Genomic DNA, 23977 nt, shown 5'->3' with positions numbered 1-23977 from the left:
AGCATGCTTTCTCAGTACAGACCCAGTGATACCAGCCCTGCAAGATGTTTCTAAGGCATCAAAACCACCCTGCAAGGTATGTTTACTAACTTGGTTTGCAGAATGCATTAACTCTTGTAAATCTTTATTCTCTGCACAATCTGGAAGCAACAACGTTTTCTGTTAAATTAGTTCCATGATATGCAGCTGATACTTCAACATGTGAAACTGTCAATTTAAGGCCCTTATAGAAAAGTTGCAGAGGTGTATACCTTACCCCATCTGTCTAAAGCTCTAGAATCCCTGTTCGAAGGGGTAGGGTTTTTGGCTGTAGTGGCCTTAACACCTTAAGGTCCCTGGGAAATGGTCTCTGGATCCGCAGTGGGATTCTTAAAAAGAAATTTGTGCAAGTCATGTACTCTGTAGTACCTGTCGAGCTTTCTAGGAGCTGGTGGTAAAGAATCAGGAGTAAGACTGGACTCCATGAAGACGTCACTTACAATATCCAGGACAGGGGGTATAGCTAGAGGCCTATGCTGAGGCAAGTCTAAAAATTTTCTGAGTGTCTTTTAGGACAGTGGGTAGACCTGGCATTTCCAGCGGAAATGCTCTCTTAAGGTATGCAAGGTTTCACCAAAAGAAAAGTCCTCTGGAGGGGAGGAAGAGGGAATGAAATCCTCTGCATCTGAATCCTCATAGGTAGATAAGGGAATGTCCTGGTAATCCAAGGGATCAGAGTCATCAGACTCACAGTCTGTAGAATCAGAAGGAAAATCAATCCTTTGTCTTATAGAGGGGGAAGGCTGGCTTCCCCTAATTAAAGTTGTAAGGGCTTCAGCCAAATTAAGCATTTGTTTCAGTGGCATGGGAGCTTGAGCATGTGCTTTGGTCATCGGATTTCTAGGCGTAGTGTGAACTCTGGGCCTGAGAAACTCGGTAGTTTTAATCAAAAAAGAAGATGTCAGTTTAATACGAACATCGGAAGGTTGGAATACACCCTCAGAAGCCGGTGCCTGCACAGCGGCTCTGGACCCATCCAAGGTAGAGACATCCGCAGGTTCCATAGTCAAAGAAGCAATTTGCGGCATTAAACAAGGCACAAAACTGACAGCGAGGAATGTCGTGGTCTGGGTCTAAACAGGTGACTCAGTAAGAATGAAAATCTCTGTGATGTATTTGCTTTCCACAGGAAAGACAATTGTTAACTTTTTCTGACATCGGTTAGAGTGAGAAAAAAGGATCCCCAATGGGGTACTTAGCTTTAGAAGACTTCAGGTTTGGAACTCAAAAAATGAAAACTTCAGGTTGCGGCCGACCGACACTTGCGAACTGCTTCTGGCTCCCGCATGGCAAGAAAAGCTGTTGTAATGGCATCGGCTGCCTGTTTTATACCCCTGACGTCCTGACGTCATGGAAGAGGCGACAGCATCCAATGCAGAAATCCCAAGAATCTGGTATCCGGGTCGACTGAGGGCTACCTGCAGGCAGATAACCCAAGTGTGATGACTGCAACAGTGAAACACGAAGAACATCTTACTTTAACTATAAGCCAAAGCTCGAGAGCAGTGGTACGTGTCTGACACACAAAGCGGCAAACGAGATCGGAGGTAATTTTGAGAGGAGCATTATGGGTAAAGCCTAGCTCGAGAGTTTGGAAGCTGCGAGCTGAAATAAATGGCCAAGTCGGTTCCGAGGCTTGGAACCAAGCCCACAGTCAAGGATTATGTGAAGATTGACATCAGATGTAAAAGTTTTACAGAAAAAGTTAGCTTTCTGTCTTAAAAAAAATAAGATATGGAAGGCTTTTTTCTTGAGGAAAACCTATCTGCCGGCAATGGAGAAGTGTTGGCTGGCCTTCAGTCCTCAAAAGGTGCACTCTTCAGCATCAGAAAAGTGCTTAAGGGCATTCAAACCATTCTCTTTCTTTAGCTCTGCTCAAACTACTTCACAGTTTGGGTGTGCTGAAGGTACTCTTGAGCTTTGGATGCTGGCTGTTATATCCTTAGCAGGATATAACCTATATTGATAAGGCTCTGCAGTAGAGATCAATTTAAGCAATTAACAGAAAATGGAAAAAAAAAAATTTCCAACACAAATGAAGTTCTGGATATTGTAAAGGAAATAAAAGACCTACAGGAGGAGAACTTCAGAAAAAGGAGGAGCACATTTCATAGAAATAAATGGAATTTGTTTGCACAGGATATGCAGAATAATATTCCTGAGGAGAAAGTGAGGTTCAACAGAAGACAGGAATTGAGAAAATTAATGTTGGAGTGAAAGAAAATTGTTACAAAGTAAATGCATACTTGCATTACATGACAACAACATAAGAATATATCATTTTCCTTTACATGTATATAAAAGAAGTTATATACTCACCATAAAGTTCCACTTGTGTTGTCCATTTTCATTTATCCTCAACATATGTGTTCGGTTCCAAGCTTCAAAACAGACTCGTCCATTACTACAGCTCGCAAAAGCCAAAAATTCCCAAACTTAACCCTTACCCACAATGTTCCTCTCCTATTTACCTCAGATCAAGTTTGATGAAAGACAGAATGGAAAACCCAAAAGCCTTCATAGAAACCACATCTGGAAACACATAAAAATAACAATAAGTGACACAAGTCCATTATCCACTCCACTAAAAATTTCAAGGGCAGGGGGTGGGAAGTAGAGGATAAATAAAAATGGACAACACAGATGGAACATTATGGTGAGTACATAACTTCTTTATCTGATGTTGTCAAGTTTCATTTTATCCTCGAAACATGGGACAGAGCACCAGCTACCTCAGACCTTGGAAGGACTGAAGGAAGGATATTCCTGAGCACCATACAATCAAATGACGCTCTTCCCCTGGAGACCAGATCCAATTTGCAATGGGTAATAAAGGTATGAGGAGAAGCTCAAGTTGCTGCTGCACAAACGTCCACAGAAGCTTTAGACTGGAAAACTGCTGAATTAGCTACAGCTCTTGTAGAATGTGCCTTTAAAGGTTTAGGCAAACTAATTTTCTTTTTGTTATAGATGAAAGAAATACATTATTTGAGCCATCTGGTAACATCACTTTTTTTCACTGGTTGGTCAAGTGTTGTAGATGAAAAAGACACAAATAGCTGGTCAGATTTTTTCAAATCTTTAGTTCTGTGTAGACAAACATATTTGTCTGTGAACATCAGTATTCACCTTTGTTAGCAAAGTTGTGAAAAACACTGGTAAATTAATAGTCTGATTAATGTTGGTCTCTGACACTACCTTAGGCAAAAAGGATGGATTGGTTCTTAGAGAAACTCTATTTTTGTGGAAAATCAGGTAAGGAGGCTTACATGATAAGGCTTGTATTTCTGAAATTCTTCTGGCAGAAGTTATTGCCACTAAAAATATAGTTTTCCAGAATAAAAACTTCAGATCACATTCCACTGATGGTTCAAAGTGAGGTTGAACAATGGCTTACAGCACTAAGTTTAGATCCCAAGGTGGGGAAAAATCTTTGTAAGGGGGGTTTAGCAAGAGTATTCTTCTTAAGGAGGCTTTGCAAAGCTTATGAGAAGCCAAACAGGATTCTTCAAAACCATCATGAAAATTAGAAATGGCAGCTAATTGAATTTTTATAGTAGACTGAGAAGCACCTGCTTTAAAATGTGAAGCTAAAAATTCTAGGATTTTATAGATGGATGTTGAAAAAGGATCAATATTGTTATCATGAGCCCAAAAGGTAAACCTCCTCCATTTACTAGCACAGTGTTTACTGGTAACTGGTTTATGAGAGGCTAAGAGAATATCAAGGAGGAAAGTGAGGGAAGCCTGGCTATTAATGGAACTGCTGAAACCGAGCTGACAGCTTGAAGTTTACAATGTTTGGCTAGACTAATCCCTCTGGATGGGATAGGTGGTCTGGAGCTGGCTCCAGAATCCAAGGCTCTTGAATCAGATAAGGCCAAAGAAAGTGGAAATGTATCCGTCGAGGCCAATAAGGTACAATGAGGATGACTTTGTTCTTAAGCCTGATCGCTTTCTGTATGAATTTTGGGATTAGAGGAATAGGGGGAAAGGCATCCAGCAGTCCAGAGGGCCAAATGTGGAGAAGAACATCTTTCGATGTCTCCCTTGGAGGGAGAATCAGGGCAAAGTAGTTGCTGCATTTGTTGTTTAGGGGAGAGGCAAATAAGTCGCAGCAAGGCTGGCCCCATTGACAAAAAAACCTTTCCATCACCTTTGGACTGCGAGACCACTCGTGAGGCAGGAGAATACACCTACTTAAGTTAGTCTGCTATCACATGAACTCCCTGGAATGTACACTGCTATCAGAAAGCGGTTGAAAGAGATTGCCCATTGCCACACACAGCTTCTCCACAAAGGGGGGGGGGGATTTGGTTCCTCCGTGCTTGTTGATGTTCCAAACCACTGACATATTTGTCTGTCTGAACTGCAATTGTTCCCGAAGGAAGAGCAGTCTGAAAGGCTAGCAATGCTAAAAGCACTTCCCTTAGCTCCAGTACACTGATTTGTAAGCTGGCCTCTGTGGGGGACCAAATGCCTTGGACAGTCTTGCTCAGACAATACCCCCCCACCCCATATGGGAGGCATTTGTAGTCACTATGGCTTGGGGTTGTGATGGAACAAAGGGCGGCCTATAAGATTGTCTCTGGAGTGTATTCACCAAGCTAAATCTTTTCTACAAAGATTGATCAAAATTAGGTCTGACATGGGTTGGTGTAACATTGACCACTGAGACACTTGCAACAACTGTAGTATCCTCATGTGATACCTTGTCAAGGGAAAAAGAAGTTGTGTACTCACCATAACGTTCCATGTGAGTTGTTCCATCTCACCTTCATTCTTCACTGATGGGTTCAGAGCCGGTCCTCGGCTCCGACACGGCCATTTAGCAAAGCTCAAAGATTACCAGTAGCTCGAGACCAAGCCCCTTATCCCATGATGCATTGCTGGAATTACCTCCGATCTTGTTTGCTGCGTGTACCATATCCTAGTAAGAGGACTAATCTCCCCAGACAGGAAGAAACATTGAATAACCAGGATGAAGTCAGCTCCAGGTCAACCGTCAGCCACGTTGGAGAAGGAGGGAGGGACGTGAGAATGAAGGTGAGATGGAACAACTCACATGGAACGTTATTGTGAGTACATAACTTCTTTATGTGAAGTTGTTCAATCTCGCCGTTCATTCTTCACTGATGGGTAGCATCCCTAGCACCCTAAATCCTGGCTGGCTCACGGGAGTACATTTTTCAGGACTGTAGAACCAAATGAAGCCCTGCCCCTGGAGGCCTTGTCCACTTTGTAATGAGTGATAAAAGTGTGAGGCTTAGACCAAGTGGCTGCAGCACAGATATTGTCAAGAGGTAACTTGGCTTGAAAGGGCGAAGAAGTAGAGACTGCTCTGGTTGAATGCGCCTTCACTTTATGCAACAAAGCAGAGGAAGTGTAGGTGATACACTCTGAAAGCCACTTAGAAAGGGTTGTTTTAGCCACTGGTCTACCTTTTCTGGCTTCAGAGAATGAAACAAAAAGCTGGTCTGACTTTCTGAAGTCTTTTGTTCTGTCCAGATAATATCTAAGCTGTCTATGAACATCAAGTTTGTGCAGCATGTATTCTAATTTGTTGGTATGGTTGGGGAAAAAAACAGGCAACTCAATAACTTGATTGATGTTTGTCTCAGAACATACTTTAGAAAAAAGAAGGGTTAGTCCTAAGGGATACTCTGTCAGGATGAAAAATCATATAGGGAGGCTTGACAGATAATGCCTGAAGCTCTGACACTCTGCGGGCAGAAGTAATGGCCACTAGAAAAATAGTTTTCCATGACAGAAACTTGAGTTCACAAGAAGATGCTGGTTCGAAGGGAGAAAGCATAATACAGGAAAGCATGACATTCAAGCTCCAGGGAGAATAAGGAGTCTTCACTGGAGGTCTCTTGCGAAAGGTACCCTTGAGGAAGGCCTTGGATAACTGGTGCCGCATAATATTCATATAGACATAGCTGCTAACTGGACCCTAACGGTAGCAGCTGCAGCTCCTTCATGAAAAATCTCAGTCAAGAATTCTAGAATGGATGACAATGGAGCTTGGTAAGGATCAAGGTCTTTATTAGAAGCCCAAATGGACAATCTTTTCCACTTACTACAATACAATTTTCTGGTGGAAGGTTTGTGGGAGGCCAAAAAAATTTGACTTGAGTCATCTGAAAGATTATAAAGCCTGACTATACGGGGGACTGGAGCAGCCAAGCAGTTAGCTTCAGTGACTGCAAGGATGGATGGAGGTCCTCTGACGGGTGTGTCAGAAGGTCTGGAACTGGATCCAGGGTCCATGGATCCTCCAAGAGATGACGGTAAAGAAATGGAAACCAAATCTGCCAAGGCCAATGAAGGGCTATAAGAATGACAGTCCTTCCCAGTGACTTCGCTTTCTGTAAAAATCTGGGTATCAGGGGAATTGGAGGAAATGCATAGAGGAGACCCGGGGGCCAATCGTGTACGAGTGCATCCCTCGGGGGTTCTCCTGGAGGGTGGATCAGGGCAAAGTAGCTTCTGCATTTGGTGTTGATGCGGCTGGCAAAAAGATCACAGCAAGGCTGGCAGCATTTGTGGAAAATCCTGTCCGCAATCTCCTGTTTGAGGGACCACTCGTGTGGCAACAAAATTGCCCTGCTCAGCTTGTCCGCTACCATGCTGGATCTCCCCAGGATGTGCATTGCCAACAGAATGCACTGGGATGACACAGCCGACTACCAAACTCTGAAGGCCTCTCGGCAAAGGGGGGTAAGACTTGGTCCCACCCTGTTTGTTCAAATCCCAGACCACTGACATGTCTGTCTGTATGGCAATTGTCCCTAGAGGGAGAGAGTCCTGAAAGTAATGCAATGCCAGAAGTACCGCTCTCATCTCTAGGACATTGATAAGCAAATGTGACTCTTGATCCGTCCATGTGCCTTGGGCAGTCTTTCCCTGAAAATACCCCCACCCTATCAGGGAAGCATCCATGGTCACATTGGCTAATGGAGGGGGAAGTACAAAGGGGCATCCTATTGTGACATGTAGAGATGTCAACCACCACTAAAGATCCCTCTTGCAAGAGTTTGTAATCAGAATCATATGATTCATTGGCAACTCCTGAAAAGACCATTCAGTGAACAGGAGCCATTGAAGAATCCGCATATACATCCTGGCCAATGGAATGGCTAAAATTGCTGCCGCCATCAAACCTAGTACTTTCAAGACCTCTGTGGCTAGAGCTCTGTTCTTTGAAACCAGTGAAATGATGTGTTGGTGAAGAAATGATACCCTTTCGACTGGAAGATGTAGAGTGGTGGTTGATGTGTCTAACTCTGCCCCTATAAAGACGATATGCTGCGATGGTGACAAGGCAGATTTTTCGAAGTTGACCGTAATGCCTAAGTGGTTGCAGAGTGTCAGAGTGGATTCTGTTGCCTGAATCACTTGATGCCTGGTGGTGGAGGGAAGGAGACAATCATCTAGGTACAGAAAACACCTGGAATCTTAGATGCCTCAGGTGAGCCGTGACCGCTGCCTACAATTGGCAAACACTCTGGGGGCTGTAGTGAGACCAAAGGGCAGGGCTCGAAACTGGTAGTGGCTGGTTCCCAGCTGGAAACGCAAATGATCTCTGGATGGTCTGGCCATTTATATGTGATAGTACGCATCCTTGAGATCAATCGAGCACATCCAATTGTCCTTCCCCAAAAAGGGGAGTATGGACTAAAGCGTGACCATCCGAAACTTCTCTTTTTTTTACAAATTGGTTTAGTCTGCTGAGGTCCAAAATGGGTCTCCAGTCTCATTTTCTTTGGAACCAAAAGAATCTTGAGTAAGTTCCAAATCCTATTTGGTCTGCTGGGACTGGTTGGATGACTCTCTTTTTCTAGTAACCTGCGGATCTCTATGGTTGCTTGTTCCTGTAACTGGGTGGAACGTCCGGGATTCTTTTGACGGGAATGGGTGGAGTGGAGAACGGTATGAAATACCCTCTAGAAATGATGCCTTGTACCAATCTGTCATTTGTGACATCTAACCAGGCTTCTGGGTACAAAGATAAGTGACCCCCAACCACCTCCAGAGCAGCAGTCGGGCATCCTCTCAAGAGCGCTGGAAGGGTTGCCAAGAGAAAAGATCTCTGTCACCCTGGTGTTGCGGACTTCCTCTGCCGTGAGGGTGGCGTCTTCCATTATTACCCCCTCCTCTGCCCCTGGAGGGGGGTTCTCCTCGTGTGTCCTGAAAGGCTCCTTGGGCTTTTCAGAACCACATCTTCCCTCCCCTTTGGCCTTTGGGAAAAGGCCGAGTAGGGCTGGAAAAACGGACTCCGACGGCAGGGTCTTTCCCTCCTGTTCACACCTGGTCAATGTTTCATTTACCTTTGGCCCAAACAAAGATGAGCCACCAAATGGGGTGTTTACAAATGAAGACTTGAAAGGCTCTGCAAAGGAACAGAGGTGCATCCAGGCATGTCTGCGAAGAGCAATCCCTGTACCTGCAGCCCTACTAGAACCATGAGGCGCATGGACGAGTTCACAATGAAATTAAGGGTAGCAAGCTGGTCCAAAACTTTGTCAGAGACGCCTGTAGCTATAGTACCCTGAAGAGACTCTCCCAGCTCCTTAAGGAGATCTCTTTGCAGTCTGGTGAAATGAGTCAGATAGTTCAGTGATCGCAGAGTGAAAGTCGCTGAACTGAACATGCGTTTCCCATATCTATCCATGATCCTGGATTCCCTGTTAGGAGCATGGACAGATGCAGAAGATTCTGACAATTCCTTCTTTAGTGGCCGCCACCACCACCATGGCATCAACAGGAACTCCTTTGGACAGAAAGGATTTATCGACCAGGGCAGAAATACATTTATTGGGCCTCCGGGGGACAGGCTCCATGAAGTCCGGTGACACCCACGCCCTACGAGAGACCAGTTGCATAAGCTCATCATAGGGTGGAGACACCCAGGAGGTGGAAGGATGAGACCCGAGACCCGAAAGCCTTCAGAAGAACTGACTCATCCTCAGTAGGGCTTTTGGACTGCCAATCACCCCTCTGCCTAAGGACCTCAAGTATCTCCGCAAAGGCGATGTCCTCAGAGGGGGATCGAGGGGGACCCTTCTGACTCCTCCAAGTCGGTGTCAGATGTCAGGGACTCCAGTGGGGAGTCCAAGTGCCTCCAATTGCATAGTCTCTTAGTGGGGACTTCTGGGGAAGTCTCAGAAGACCAGGGAGCACCCAGTGGGGCTACCTGAGGCTCTGGGTCTCTACCCTTGGGATGACCGATGGTAGCAGAAGCAGACACAAGCACTTTAAGGGAAGAAGCCGCCAAACCTGATGAGGAAGTCTTTGGAGACAACACCCACCTCATGGCTTCGAAAGCATCACGGCTCTGATAAGAAGGAATAGACGGACCTGAAGGGACCACAATCCCCTCCCGCACCGATGCCGTGGGCTCCAAGCCTGAGGTAGAAGCCGAGCTCACCCGAGCCAAAGCCCATAGAGGAAGAGTCGGCACAGACAAGTCAGTGCGACTATCCTCCCTGGATCCGGCAGGGGAGCGTCGGCTCCTAGAGTCCCAGGTCAGCACCGAGGACGTCCAAGCAGATGGAACCGACGATATTGGAACAGCTGTCAGCTCCAAGGGTTCTACAATCATCAAGTCGGCCTCCTCTGGCTCTGAAGGACCAGTACGGCTTGGAGGAAGAGTAGTCAAATCAGGAAGTGTGGTCTTCAGTTCCGATGCCCGGGTCGGAGGGGACAACAATTTAGCTAGGTCTGGTGCCCGTTAAAAGCTTCTGTACCAGTCGATCCATGTCTGAATAAGAAAGGCTAACCAAAGACCTGGAAGAAAGCACTGACGGTGCCGACTGGAGAAGTGGTGAAGAGGGAGTCTCAGAGACCAGTACCAAGTCAGAGTCCTGGCTCCGAAAAGAAGAGACTGTCGGCTCTGAAGACTGTGGAGCCAAAGTCACAGAATACTCCACTTTTTTTATTTTTTTGATTTAGACTCCGAGGAAGATTTTGAGAATTTGCTGGCCCCACCCTGGTCAGACAAAGCTTCTACAAAAAGGTGCTTAAAGATACCTCACTCTATGAGATTCCTCTTCCTCTCAGCCAGCATCCTAGTACAAAAGGAGTGGCAGATACTGCAGGACACCTGAAGGTGTACCTCACCCAAACAATACACACACTGAACATGTGCATCTGTCACTGACATTTTTTTCCCGCAGTCTGGACATTTTTTGTAGCCAGACTTCAGATGTTTCTCCTTATCTTCAGACATAATATCTAATTAGAAAATAACCACTATAAGACTATCAACAACTATGACAACGAACAACCAAATGGCCACTCTAAATATAATACAACAGGGAATAAATATATTCTCCTAACTGTTCTAAACTATTCTAAACTACTGAGGCTGAGGCCAAGAAGCAACAAGTCACGCAAAATGTAGCAAGTTATAAAAGGGAAAAGGGAACACTTTTAACAGTCTTATCTAAGCAATAGATATAGAAACATATACAAGAGAAATAAGAAGAAAAACTTGCAAAGATGTAGAAAATCCCACAAAAAGTCTCGAGCAACGCTGGAAACCACAAGATCAGTGCCGCGGCAAACTAGATCTGGGGTAATTCCAGCAATGCATCATGGGATAAGGAGCTTGGTCTCGAGCTACTGGTAATCTTCAAGCTTTGATAAACGGTCGTGTTGGAGCCGAGGATCATCTCCAAACCCATGAGTGAAGAATGAAAGGCGAGATTGAACTACTTCACATCTAGAATTATAGCTGCAGCCATGCAGCCCAGTGCCTGAATGACTAGACGAGTGGTTACTGTTCTGTTGCTGATTACCTTCTGTACCTGAACTCCAATTTTCTGTAATCTTACAGGGGGGAAGAGAAGCTGTGGAAGTTCGAGTATTTAGAAGGGCTCCTATGACCTCTGAATTCTGAGCTGGGGTCAATTTTGATTTGTCGTAATTTACAGTTATTCCCAGATAAGAGCAAATATAAAGTACACAGTCTCTTGCTTCTATCAACTGATGCCTGGTTGGAGCGGTAATGAGTCAATCATCTAGATACAGAAACACTTGGAATCCCTGCAGTCTCAAGTGAGCTGCTACTACTGCCATACATTTGGTGAACACCCTGAGGGCTGTAGTGAAACCAAATGGCAGAACTCAATTGAAAGTGATTGGTTCCCAGCCAGAAGCAGAGAAAGCTTCTGGAATGTTTGTCCATTTTTATAAGGTAGTGAAACCAAAGGGCAGAACTCAATTGAAAGTGAATGGTTCCCAGACAGAAGCGGAGGAAGTCTCTGGAATGTTTGTCCATTTTTATACAGTAATACTGATCCTGAAAGACCTACTGAGCACATCTAATCATCTTTTTTCCAAAAATGGAAGAATGGACTGTATTGTGACCATCTGGAATTTGGTTTGGCAAACTGATTTGATCAGTAGACTTTGAGGCAAAATTGGTCTCCAGTCCCCTATCTTTTTTGGTACTAAGAAGAATCTTGAGTAAATTTTGGACTCTCTCTGTTCTAGTAAGATTTCTTAGATGACTCTTTCTAGCAGTTTTTGGATTTCTAGAACTGCTTGTTCCCTCTGACTGGGTGGAACATTGGGGATTTTCACGCATACGGGAGGAGGAAGGGAAAAGGGAATTATATACCCTCTGGGTATAATCCTCTGCACCCAAGCATCCAATGTTATTTGGAGCCAAGCATTTCACTGCAGGGATAAGCATTCCCCAACTGCCTCCACAAGAAGACAATTGGGCCTCCTTTCAGGAGCACTGGTAGGATTTACAGAGAAAGAATCCATGAAACCCTGGTTCTGCAGGCCACCTCTGCCACGTGGGTCCACGTGTGTCCTGAAAATGCCCTTGGGACTTTCTGAACCACATTTTCCCACTGCTTCTCTAATTTCTAGAGAATGATTGTTGACGAGTGGAAAAATGTATGCCCACAGCAGAAAGGGTCTTTCCATCTTTCTCGCACTTGGATAAAGTTTCTCTAACTTTTGGTCCAAACAGGGAAGATCCGTCAAAGGGTGCATTGAAGAATGAAGATTTAAATGGCTCCACAAAGCCACATAGGTGCATTCAGGCATATCTCCTAACAATAATGACTGAACCCGCTGCTCTGGTGGTCCCTTCGGCTGCATGAGCAATGAGCCTCATGCATGAATTTGACACAGACTCTAAGGCAGCCAACTGGGAATCCACCTTTTCTTGGACGTCCCCAGAAATGGTTCCTCCAAGGGTATCCGATAACTCCTTCACCAGAACCCTCTGAAGTCTGTAAAATGTGACAAGAAATTCAAGGACCTTAAAAGCAAAAGTCGAAGACACGTAGACCCCCTTCCCAAATCTATCCCTCACCCGAGACTCTCTGTTGGATGAATGGCTAGCTAGAGGCACTCTCTTCAGCCAGTTCCTTTTTAGTGGCTGCCGCCACGACTATGGCATTAACAGCTAACCCTTTGACCCAGAGCTGTCTGTCTTTAGGGGTGGACAGAATTTTGTCACGTCTCCTGGGGATATGTTCAATAGCATCAGGGGCCTTCCATACCCACTGAGAGATCAAGTGAATAAGCTCGTCAGCAGTTGGAGTCACCCAAGAGGTACAGGGTCAAGTGCCAAAAGCCTGCAGGTACACAGACTACTTGGAAGGCAGACTTTGGGACTTCCAGTCACCCTTCTGTTTCAATATTTCCAGGATGTCTCCAAAGGAGGCATAATCAGGGGTTGACCTTGGGGATCCCTCCCCTTCATTGAAGTCGGTGTCTTGATTGATTCCTCTGGGGAATCCAAGTGCTTTCTCTTTCACTTTCTCTTCTTAGGGAGCTCCTCACAGGGGTGATCTGGGGAGGTATTAGACGAGCAGGGAATTAACTGGGATTTCTGCAGTCTCTGCACTCACTGACTCAGAGAGTGAGCAGGTTGAATATCTGAGCATAAGGAGAAAAGGGACACTTGCTCCGAAGTGGAAGGGGGTGACTGTTTGACTGCTGCAGTCAGGGTTCTTGCCATTGCTTCTAAGAGGGAAGGGAGCCCAGAACAGAGAAAGGACTGCCTTGGAACTGTGATTACTTCCCACTCTGAAGAGACAGCTTCCAAGACTTGGAAGTCACAACCGAGCTGATCCATGCCGATGTTCCAAGGTACAGGGAAGGCTTAGTAAAAATAGGAATTGGCACTCATCCCAAAGAGCCGACAGGACAGACTTGACCCTGAGAGGTCCCAGAATCTGAATGGATTGAAGACCTCTGAGCAAGACGCAGTTCAGAAGACTGGGACATTTCTGGAACAAATGCAGTTGGCTCCGGGCGGCTCAGAGCCAAGACCTGTAATGCTTCAGATGAAGTCACAGGAGGAAAAAAACAAAGGGGTAATGGAAGGCTTGGCTACAATACCCAAGTGGGCTGCAGCAGAAGTGGTACCTGACAATCCGCTCACTCTGAGTATCTTATTCACCATTCTCTCCACATCATCCTGAATGAAGGTCTTGGTGGAACGGATAGACAGAGTGGAGGGTGATTTTGGCCCTACCAGAAAAGGTGAAGGCAGCCTTTCTGCAAAGGGGTCAATAGAGGGTGAATATGAGGTTCTTGAAAATTCCATAATGGATGGCTCCTCAAATTGCTTACTCAGTGCCAAAATAGTCAGCAATGAAGGAGATGTCTTCGCCAATAATTTTGGTATTGAATATTCCAAATGCTCCTGCACCAAAACACTAGGTGCCGAAGACTTTGTTTGCTCCAATAAACTCGGTTCCATAGGTCCCTTCAGGACCAAAGTTTTAATAGTGGTGTTGGCCAGTTCCAAGGGTTCCACTGGAACCAAACACTTAGCCCTTTTTGAGGATGGTGCCATCACAGTAGAAGGCACTGATAGGCTTCTATTTTTTGGTTTCTCCAAAGCTTTGGAAGAAGATGATGAGGAAGAAGGGGAAGGCACATTGGTTTTACTCTTGGCTTTCTCAGCACCAGATAAGGCCTCAATAAAGGCTGATAGAAGTTTGTTGAATCTTTCCACTAGCACCCTGTGACTGAAACTATGACACATTGAACAGTCTTCTTGAAGGTGTACAGGGCCCAGTCAACAGACAAAGCAAATGCATGTCAGACATCGGAATTTTGTACCCACATTTCTGACATCTTTTGAATCCAGAGACTTTAGGTTTATCAGCCATACTGAAAAGGTTTCAAAGCTTTTTTAATGAGGTCAACAGGCCAGCTATACAACACACACAGAGACACACACACACACACACACACACACACACACACGTAAAAAAGGACTTGCAAACAGGAACACTTTTTTTTGTTTTTTTTGTTTTGTTTTTTTTTTAACAGAAGGAGAAAGCAGCAGGAAAAAAAAATCAACAATGATAGATCAGTATACACCGAGGTGTAAGGAAGAAGGAGAGGACAATTTTAAAAGGCTTAGAAAGTAGTGGGTAGGTTAACAGCTAATAAGAAATAAAGAAATAGAAAATTCTTTCAAAGTTGTAAATATATCAATAAAGCAACCCCTTAGCTCGAGAGTAATAGGTTCATAGGTTGGTACTAGGCTATCGGCCCTAGGGCCTATACAAGCCTAGCCATAACAATTCCCTGGCTATTTCTTCCCACACTATTTACTTCCCTGGACCCCTGGTCTAGCAGGGTGACGGACGTGATCCCCGGGGTGAATTTCCTTTCTCCCATCCAATCATCAAGGTTCCTTTTGAAGAGAGCCAAAGAGGCACTCTGCTTGACATGTATTGGCAGTCTACTCCAGAGTCTGGGGAGTCTCTGGGTCAGGAACCTATCCCTCCAGCATGTTTTGTTTATTGAGATGACAAGATATAGATCCCTGGAGCGTGTGGCTCTGAGGAATTGGGATATCTTTAAGTGTAGCATGTCCAACAGCTCTGGGTTTGACATGGCCTTGTATGTCAAGCAGAGATCGCCTCAGAGTAGACGATATGCGACAGAGTGAACTTGTCTGTCATGAAGAGCTGCAAATGAGATCTGAGGTAACTAGAAAAGGAATATTGTGGGTAAGGGCTAAGCTCAAGGGTTTTTGTCTTTTGCGAGCTGTAGTAATGGCAGGCTCAGTTCCAAAGCTCTGAACAAACCCATATGTCAAGGATAAAATGAAAATTGGCATCATCAGAGCCTAAGTTATACTTGTAAAGGTGATGATTTTAAAAAGAAAAGCAATGAAGAGCACGCAGGTGCTTTCAGTGTAATACAAACTACTCCAGCTACAGCCCATGGGCAATTGTAAACATAAGGATCTGCTTTTTCATTGTGTGTTTCCGTGACAAACTTACTGGCATATTTACCTACTGCTTGAAAAGTGATGAAATGGCAATTTTGACCTTGTGCAATGCAATATACACTTGTAAATGCTTAAAATGTGACACATTTGTATGCATTAACATTTTACATTAATATAAAAAAAGTTCACAAACCATCCAACACTGTTGGATCAATGCAGTGTGCATCTGCTGTCCATTGTTTTCATGATGTTGATAAGCTCTTCATGGTGGCAGAGTTGATGGAACATCAACATACATCCCTAAATAAGGTAGTGTCAACTCAAGATACTAGCCTAGAATTTGCCTATACAACACTTGTAAAATCCCAGCAGTATACCCAGATGGCCTCTGGAAGATTTCAGGATCCAATATACACTCACTGTCATTCTTACACTGGTTTGCATGGATATAGGCTGATCCTTCGCTCCATATAATTCCACACCTCTTCACAAATTACAGAGAATATCTAATGTTTACACATCCACATGAAAACAGGCTTGTTGCTCCTGCTAGGAAAGGTATGCATACAACACTCTAGGTCTAAGACAGCATCTTGCACAGCACTGATATGAGGCACAGCCTGTAGCTGATATGGTCATGCTTGCTGCTGTTGTAGTTGCCAAGATAAACAGTATCGCTTCTACAATATTTTACTGCTGTCTATAACTACTACTGTGCTCATCACTGGTGATGGCACTCTATATCAGATGTGTTCTGTACAGTGATGGTGCATGTCTACTATTGCTAGCTTCTTTATTGTGGACTAGTCTTTAGGGATGGGTTGCAGTATGTTTGTGAACTGCCTAGGGCTTTGGCCATGAATTGTTGTATTGCCCATTATATTTAAGAACATCACTTCTCTGCATCTTTTAAAGAATCATGTAACTCAGCAAATTCAAAACCTTTGGCTCTGTTCTTCAGTTCAGCAACATTTGCATCAATGGCTGCTGTAAGATCATGCACCTTTGTAAAGAAAAAGGATAGTAAATTAAAGGCAACTTGTTTCTAGCTCAAAATAATTCCTGAATTTCTCTTGAACAATTTCTTTCCAGGCTCATATTCTTTTCTGAATTTCTCTTAAGTGCTGCCATTTATATACAAGTAAAAAATACAAATATCTTTAAGAGAACACCAGAATCTTAACATACAGCAATATCAAAATCAGTGAAGCTGGTAATAAACATACAAAACAATAAAGGAACATCAATGACCCATAAAACATGGTTCAGTCAATGAATAATATCATTTGATCCTATAAATACCATTAAAGCCACTCAGCATTAGAATTGAATATAACAACAGTATAATTAATAATCATTCAAAAAATACACAAAGGGAAAGATTCCTAAAGACTTGCTCTCAATTTAAGTGACTTAGTCCAGTGTAAGATATATCTATAAAGCAAACTTACACAGAGAGCAAATGTTTTGGAATCTGACTCAATGTATTCTCAATGTTACAGGTTCAAAAATAAATAAAGCTATGTCCACAATCCAGAAAAATCCATCCAGCCATCTGCAAACCCTTTTTCCCCATTTTTTTTGCACATGGGGTCGGGGTGTCACTTCAACAGTGACAGTCATCTAGAGCCAAGATTTACACTGCTGGGTGGCTAGCCCTACCGCTGTTTTCCTTCCACACCACACACTCGCATGCACATTCACACCTATGGCCAATTTAAAGTGTCCAAATTAAACAAATATTGATCAAGATGTCATATGAAATTCCAGAATGCTAAAAAGCAGTGAATAAATCCACATCTTCCCGCTTTGATGGGAGATGAGCTACATGACCGCAATCTAAAACTGCTAAATGGCCATTCAGTATAGTCTGGCGGATGGAGCAGAGGATTATGACTGTGAGCTATAGCACCTGTGGTGTAGGATTTAATCCCTAGGCTAGCATTTTCCATGACCTTGAGTAAATCACTTCACCAGACATTGCTCCTGGGTCACCCCTAGATGTCCGGTAGGCCTACCCATGTTAACACAAGGGTATAATCATTACTGTACCCAAGCAACATATGCAATTACCTCTTCTCTTCTCACTCACTGCTAAGACTTCAACACTGTTTCAGAAGCAAAACAGTGAACATTCACTGACCAAAATAAATAGCTACCCAGTTCTATTACAGCAGCAATGGCTTCAAAGAATAAACCAAGCAGGTTTCCAAAAGACCAAGACAGCATCATCACTTATCTAGCACCCATCTGCAGTCAACTTTTGAGCACTATGCATCACAACTACAGCTGCACAATGTAAAAATGTTTACAAATCAGATGGGATAATATGGATGCAGAAAAGATGCACCTTCCCATATAAACTGGAAAGGACTTCAAATGTTTTAGCAAACTACAAATAGATGCATGTTTACTGGAATTACCCTTTAGTAATGCTTTGCATATAAAGGGTTCACTTCCCATCTTAAAGTGATAAGGATCTAAACTGTCTCTTACACAGGATACTAACAAAACTGCACAAGTGGCAGGGCAAGCTAATACTTCAGCATTATTAAATCATAATGTAGAAATACCAAAAGTAACAAAGAGAACACAGTTAGATTAACAAAATTATAGGTTGTAGTCTTGCAACATATTAGATCCCATTTCCATTTTGTTGTCTCACTTCTCTCACCATTGTGGAATCTATGTACATGTGATGAATCCTGATGCAGTTTTGCAATGTTTATCTCACTCCTGCAGTAGAAGTAATACAAGTCTATAATGCAGTTTATCTACTGCCTTAAAAATATTTAGATATCACAGAGTGTACCTACACTTAGTGAAAGGACTTGTGCAGTTGTTAGACAACGTGCACACCTACAAATTAATGCTCGCTGAAGTTAGTCTATGCCTTTGAGCTTAATAACAAATGTCTTTATAGCTTAGCAAGTCCCTCTAGCCCTTGCACTAGGCACCTGAAGTGCTTAGCTTGCACCTAAAGGTCTACTGGCTTTAGTAGTCTTGTGGTGAAGCTGCCCAATTTACGGTGCAACTTCCAGTGAAGGATGAACGCAGAAAGTGAATAATGCCTGCCCTGCTCAGGGTAACACCATTGAAGGATGTCAACCATGTCCAGGTTTATGTACCCTTATCCCTAACCACAGATATTACAGTGGTAGACTGTGTTTACACAGTTCAATAGATCATCACCCTAAACTGCTCAGGACAAACCTCTAAGCTCTAGTGATGAATGACAACAGGCATCTTACGATTTTCAACAAAGGTAGTGAACTTGGAGTATAAAATCTGCTCAAGACATCATCATGAAGTCCAAAGAATATGAAATACAAAATGATCTAGTTTGCTTAGTAAGATATAATGTACAGTTAGTGATTACTCCAAAGAATACAGAATTATCTTGTTTGCTTACTAAGAGATACTGCCATAGCTAGTGATTACTACTCACACTTTTTGTTCTGTTACTGTCTGAGCTACCAGCTCGTAAATCAGGGCACCATTTTCACACATGGAAATCACAAAGAAGCCTTTATTATCTGGTAGGAGAAAAAACAAACATGTTAAAAAAATCTTTTAACACTTTAAAATGGAAAAACTGTAGAGCTCATAATTCATTTAGAGAGTTAAAAATACAAGATGGACATACTAGTGTTTTACAAAGCACCAAGGTATCTTTTTATTTGTCAGAACATAAAGTTATGTAAGGATACTCACCATAATTAACAGATATCAGATCAGCTGATCAGTGAAAAATACCTTTGCAGTTGTCTTCTGTTAGGAATTTCTATTCTGACAACACCCGCCTTGGCACAATTCTGAAACTTCTGTAGCTCCCAGTCATATGTGAGCACTCACCCTGTGTATTTAGGCATGACCTCATATACTGGGCAAGGAGGGTATGCATAACTGTGTGCCTTTGCTTGACCACCCTCTACATGAGCACATCCTGAAAGGCACAAAACAAAAAACAAGACTAAAAAGACATGGTTGTCCAACTAGCAAAAAAATTCAACCTCTGATATCCAGAGACGGGAAAGGTTGGTATCGGGGTTAGGGGAATGCAGTGTAACCATATACTGCAAAGGAGAGGACAACTGGCATTTGTTATATCTGAAATTGAAAACACTGTTTTGTAGGTAACTAATGGAAAGAACTGAAAGTATAAATTAACCATCGTTCGTCAGCCAGAAATAAATGAGGTCAAAAGGCAAAAGTTCATAAGAAAAGTCCTGAAGCATCATGGTGTAAGCTCACGGTCAAATTATGGAATCGTATTCAAAACAATAATGCTTCATGAAGGTAATACAACCACCAAGCAGCAGTGGCACCAATGTCTATAACAAACATGTTCTTGAAATAGGCTGTGAAGCAGCCCGACCTGCTGTAAAGCAGCTTTTGACAGTAGTTTTCCCCATCAGTAATTATTTAGTGACTTGACAGCAAGACAAGGCAATCAGTAATCCAATCAGAAAGTGTTTACATATTCATTGCAGTCCATTCTTTACCTACAACACAGATAAACTGAGTTACCAGGCTTATTACTGCTTCATGCTAATCCTTGCTCCAATCATCAGTCACTAGCTGCTTATTGCCTCCTTTATGCAGATATCAAGTGGTATTGGGAGCAGGTGTTTGTATTTTCATCCCGATATAATCAACATTTAATTACTTATTTGAGATCTTTGAATGATGCTTTTTGCCAGAAAAATATGTATTAATGTGTGTTTGCTTAATGCTTATTAGAAACTAAATAAGTTAACACGTTTTTCATTCTATTTCATATGCACTGTTTTATATACAGTTGAGTTTCATATGAAACTGAAAAGATGCTTTTTGAAACTGCAGTGTGCTTTCTGAAACTTGCAAGATGCCCTCTGACCTAGTAATTGCTAGCACAGCAATATTCATGTTTATGCCTTTTGGAAATGTACTTGAGAAGCAGGTGATTATCTGCTGGGTCAGGAAAAATGAATGAACAATGCTATATTCTGTAAATGTAATGATTTTAAACAATCAGCTCTGTTCGAAGCATAAGAACATGTGCAGCTGCAGAGGTTTAGAGATAACACAGACAAAGGACTGTTAGAGAAATGAACTGCAATCTATACTTGCTTTGTGCTCGAATTAGCCATAGCACCTTGAATGGTAACATTGCATATATCTGACCGGTGGTAACCAAGGCCACGTTGTTTTTCTTAGGAATTTTCTCACAAATATTGATGGTACCAGCAGAATATTGTAAAAACAATGACTGTGAAGTAATGATGACAGAACTTGTGATTCACTTCGTCAGCTTGGTAGGCAATGTCTTATTAGAAAATGTATAAAAACACCTTTATTTCCTGATTCTAGTTAGACAAACTCTGTATTAGCACGTTTTTGTCTCCTTGCTGCAAGATTAAAGTGCCTTAACCTGAACCTACCGTGTTTTGATCATTTTTAAAGTATATTTTTCCTTTGACACTTATTATATGGAAAAGTGATGAAGGTACTTTAAAGGAGTTTATTAAATGTTGTTTAAATTTGGGTTTGAGCGTTATGCTACAAAAATGTCATTGGGGCAACTGGAAGGTGTTTGAGAGCGACTTAGAGGCACAATAATTAAAAAAGAAAAAATGAAAAAGCTGCACAAGGTAACAGACAGTGGTGGTAGTAGTACAAGTGGGGCAGCAAGATTGCCTGGCTCAGCTTGCTGGCTATCACGTTTGTTGTCCCTGGAATGTGCGTTGCCACCAGAAAGCACTGGGAAGAAATCGCCCATTCCCAAACTCGCATGGCCTCTCGACAGAGTGGGTAAGATCTGGTACCTCCCTGTTTGTTGATGTACCACACAACCAACATGTCCGATTGTATCGCAAACGTCCCCGGAGGAAGAAGGTCCTGAAGTGCTTGCAACGCCAGAAGCATCGCTCTCATCTTCAGAACGTTGATATACAGATGAGCCTCGTGTTCTTGCCATGTGCCGAGGACAGTCCTGCCCAGATAATGCCCCCCCACCCGACCTGGGAGGCATCCGTGGTCACAGTGGCAAAGGTTTGGGCAGGCACAAAGGGAGCTCCCGTGAACAAGTTGTTGGGGGCTATCCACCAACGAAGGTCCTTTTTGCATGATTCTGTCAGCAGAATAGAGTGATTCAGCAGTAGATATTGGAACGACTACTGGGAGAACAGGAGCCATTGAAGGATTCTCATGTGCAACCTGGCTAAAGGTATTAACAGAATGGTTGAGTCCATCATTACAAGAAGTTGAAGAATCCACTTTGCTTTGACCTTCCAAAGTGGGAGAAGTCGCTGAATTTGAGAGATGAGGTTTCCGCTCTTTCGGCGTGAAGACGAACTGTTATATCCACTGTGTCTACCTCCGCGCCTATAAAAATCAGATTGCGAGGGCAGTAATGCAGATTTTTCCCAATTTATGGAGATCCGGAGTTGAGCACAAAGCTGGATGGTAGCGTCCCTGATTTGGAGAAGTAGATGCCTGGTGGGGGTGGTCAGGAGCCAGTCGTCCAAATACAGAAACACCTGGAATCCCTGACGTCTCAGGTGAGCTGTCACTACTGCCATGCATTTGGTGAACAACCTGGGGGCTGTGGTGAGACCAAAGGGCAGAGCACGAAACTGATAATGGCTGGCTCCCAGCCGGAAGCGCAGATACCTCCTTGATGCCTTGTCCCCACTCCGAAGAGACAAAGGACGGTGCCAGAGCCCGAGCCATCGGCTCCGAGATAGATGCAGGGTCTGAGCTCACCCTGGCTGACGCACCAAGATGAAGGCTCAGAACTGGCAACAATCAATTCAACCCCCCCCCCTCGGCGCCGACAGATGAGCTTCGGTCCCCTGGACATGACGGACGGGGTTGAGCATGTCAGAGCCGAACTCTGCTCCAATGCAACAGCAAGGGGAGCTGGAACCAAGGGTTCCTCCATTGGTAACAAGCACTCTGGCTCTGAAAAACCAACATGGCTCGGAGGAGGAATCACAGATGAAGACAAGACTGGTTTGATTGGCTCTGGAGCCGATTGGGTCAGAGCCAACTAAAATTTAGGCAGGGCAGACGACTTGAGGAGTCTCAGTATTACCCTCTCCACATCTTCTTCCAAAAGACTCCTGGAAGACCTGGAAGATAAGGTTGGGGGATCTCGACCTAGAAGGCACTGGAGATTTGATGATCAGAGACTGGTAGGGACTCTACAGACCGGCTCTGAGAAGCAGAGTCAACTATTTGCAAGTGTTCAGCAGTCGGCACCTAAGTATCTGTGACCAACTCTGAAACCACAGAGCTCTCCTTCAGCTCCAAAGACTGAGGAGTCGAGGAGGCAGGTTTTGTTAATTTGGCAGGTGGCTCCGAAACACTAGCCGATGCCGGAGAAGGTCTTTTTGAACCTTTTGATTTTGAGTCAGAGCTTGACTTCAAAGACTTAGATGAAGTAGTCGAAGAACCAGACAAAGCTTCCTCGAAGGTTGGCTTCAAAAGACCCCTGAGTATCAGTATGTTCTTTCTCTCCTGCAACACTCTAGGAGAGAATGCATGACAGAACAAACATGATTCTTGCAAATGGATGGCTCCCAAACAGTAGACACAGCTACTGTGGCCAACCATCAAAGACATTTTCTGGGAGCACTTCATACATTTTTTAAACCCAGAGGGTTTGTGCTCCTTGCTATCCTTAGACATTGCAACACACAAGCAACCACAGGGGAAAGAGAATGAGAATGACTGAGGACTAGGTCCTCTAACTAAAATGGGCCAGAAGAATTACACGAGGACTAGGCCCTCTAAGTTAAACAGGCCTAGCCTGGTGTAAAGAAAGAAAACTAGGTTTTTCACTAAACAACAGACAGATTCAGTCACACGGGAAAAATTTGCAAATAAAATACAGTGGAATAGCAACATGAGGACTAGGTCCTCTAAGTTAAACGGGCCTAGCCCTGTGAAGAACCGGGTCTTTTAATTCAAACAGACCAAGAATACCACAACAAACACACACACACATGCTCAAAGGGTAGGAGCAAATTTGTTCACCCAATTTGTTCACCCAGCATCTCCAAGAGAGCAGTCTGTAGGGAATCTTTGAAGTCTGCCAAACTCATTACACTCCCAGAAAATATGTTCCCAGTTAATGCTTTCTTCATGATCACACCTCCAACATTTGCTGTCTACCTGAGGAAAAGTTCTTTGGCGTCTCTAAGGGGTATAATAATACATATAGAATAGTTGTGTAAGAACTTAACATAACCTTAGATGTCCCTCTCTTCAATGTTGCAGTATTCATAACAGTAGGGAGTTGCTGCTTACAGCACCTCTGTCCAGCCAGTACACCAAAGTTTGTTTCAGGAGGGTACGTGTGACGTCTCTTACCGGGGCCATAAATAGATGGGTATAAAAGTGATGCCTGCATGTACCCTCATCAGGATTGTTTTGCCGCATACAGTAGTGCTTGAGAGGTTTGACCAGGAGGGTCCTAATATGAGACCCTTAGACTTGCATGTAGGCCAATCCCAGGGCAGTAGGATGGCTCTGTAAGGTTGAGACCAGGGGAGATGATGGCAATGTGCCCACAGATGATACCTGGGATAGTAGTCAGAAAGAGATAGGGGGTAGGTGGGTGGGACTGAATACTGCAACACAGAAGAGAAGGACATCTAAAGTTATGGTAAGTTCCTACACAACTATTCTGTCCTTCTATTCTGATGTTGCAGTATTCATAAC

General features: G+C 43.6%; 1 protein-coding gene across 2 annotated transcripts in view; it reads right to left on the bottom strand.

Annotated features, from left to right (window-relative positions):
- ARHGEF12 (Rho guanine nucleotide exchange factor 12) overlaps positions 1–23977 on the bottom strand; it is a 3716336-nt gene that overhangs the window by 950682 nt on the left and 2741677 nt on the right. For both annotated transcript variants that reach the window (XM_044081016.1, XM_044081015.1), the window contains one exon: positions 18717–18804. In XM_044081016.1, coding sequence (XP_043936951.1) covers positions 18717–18804 — 88 coding nt within the window. The remainder of the gene's footprint in view (positions 1–18716; positions 18805–23977) is intronic.

The sequence above is a fragment of the Protopterus annectens genome, chromosome 8.part0 (assembly GCF_019279795.1).
Source record: "Protopterus annectens isolate FY-2018-M chromosome 8.part0, PAN1.0, whole genome shotgun sequence".
Classification (NCBI taxonomy): domain Eukaryota; kingdom Metazoa; phylum Chordata; order Ceratodontiformes; family Protopteridae; genus Protopterus; species Protopterus annectens.
This window is presented reverse-complemented; position numbering and strand designations above follow the sequence as displayed.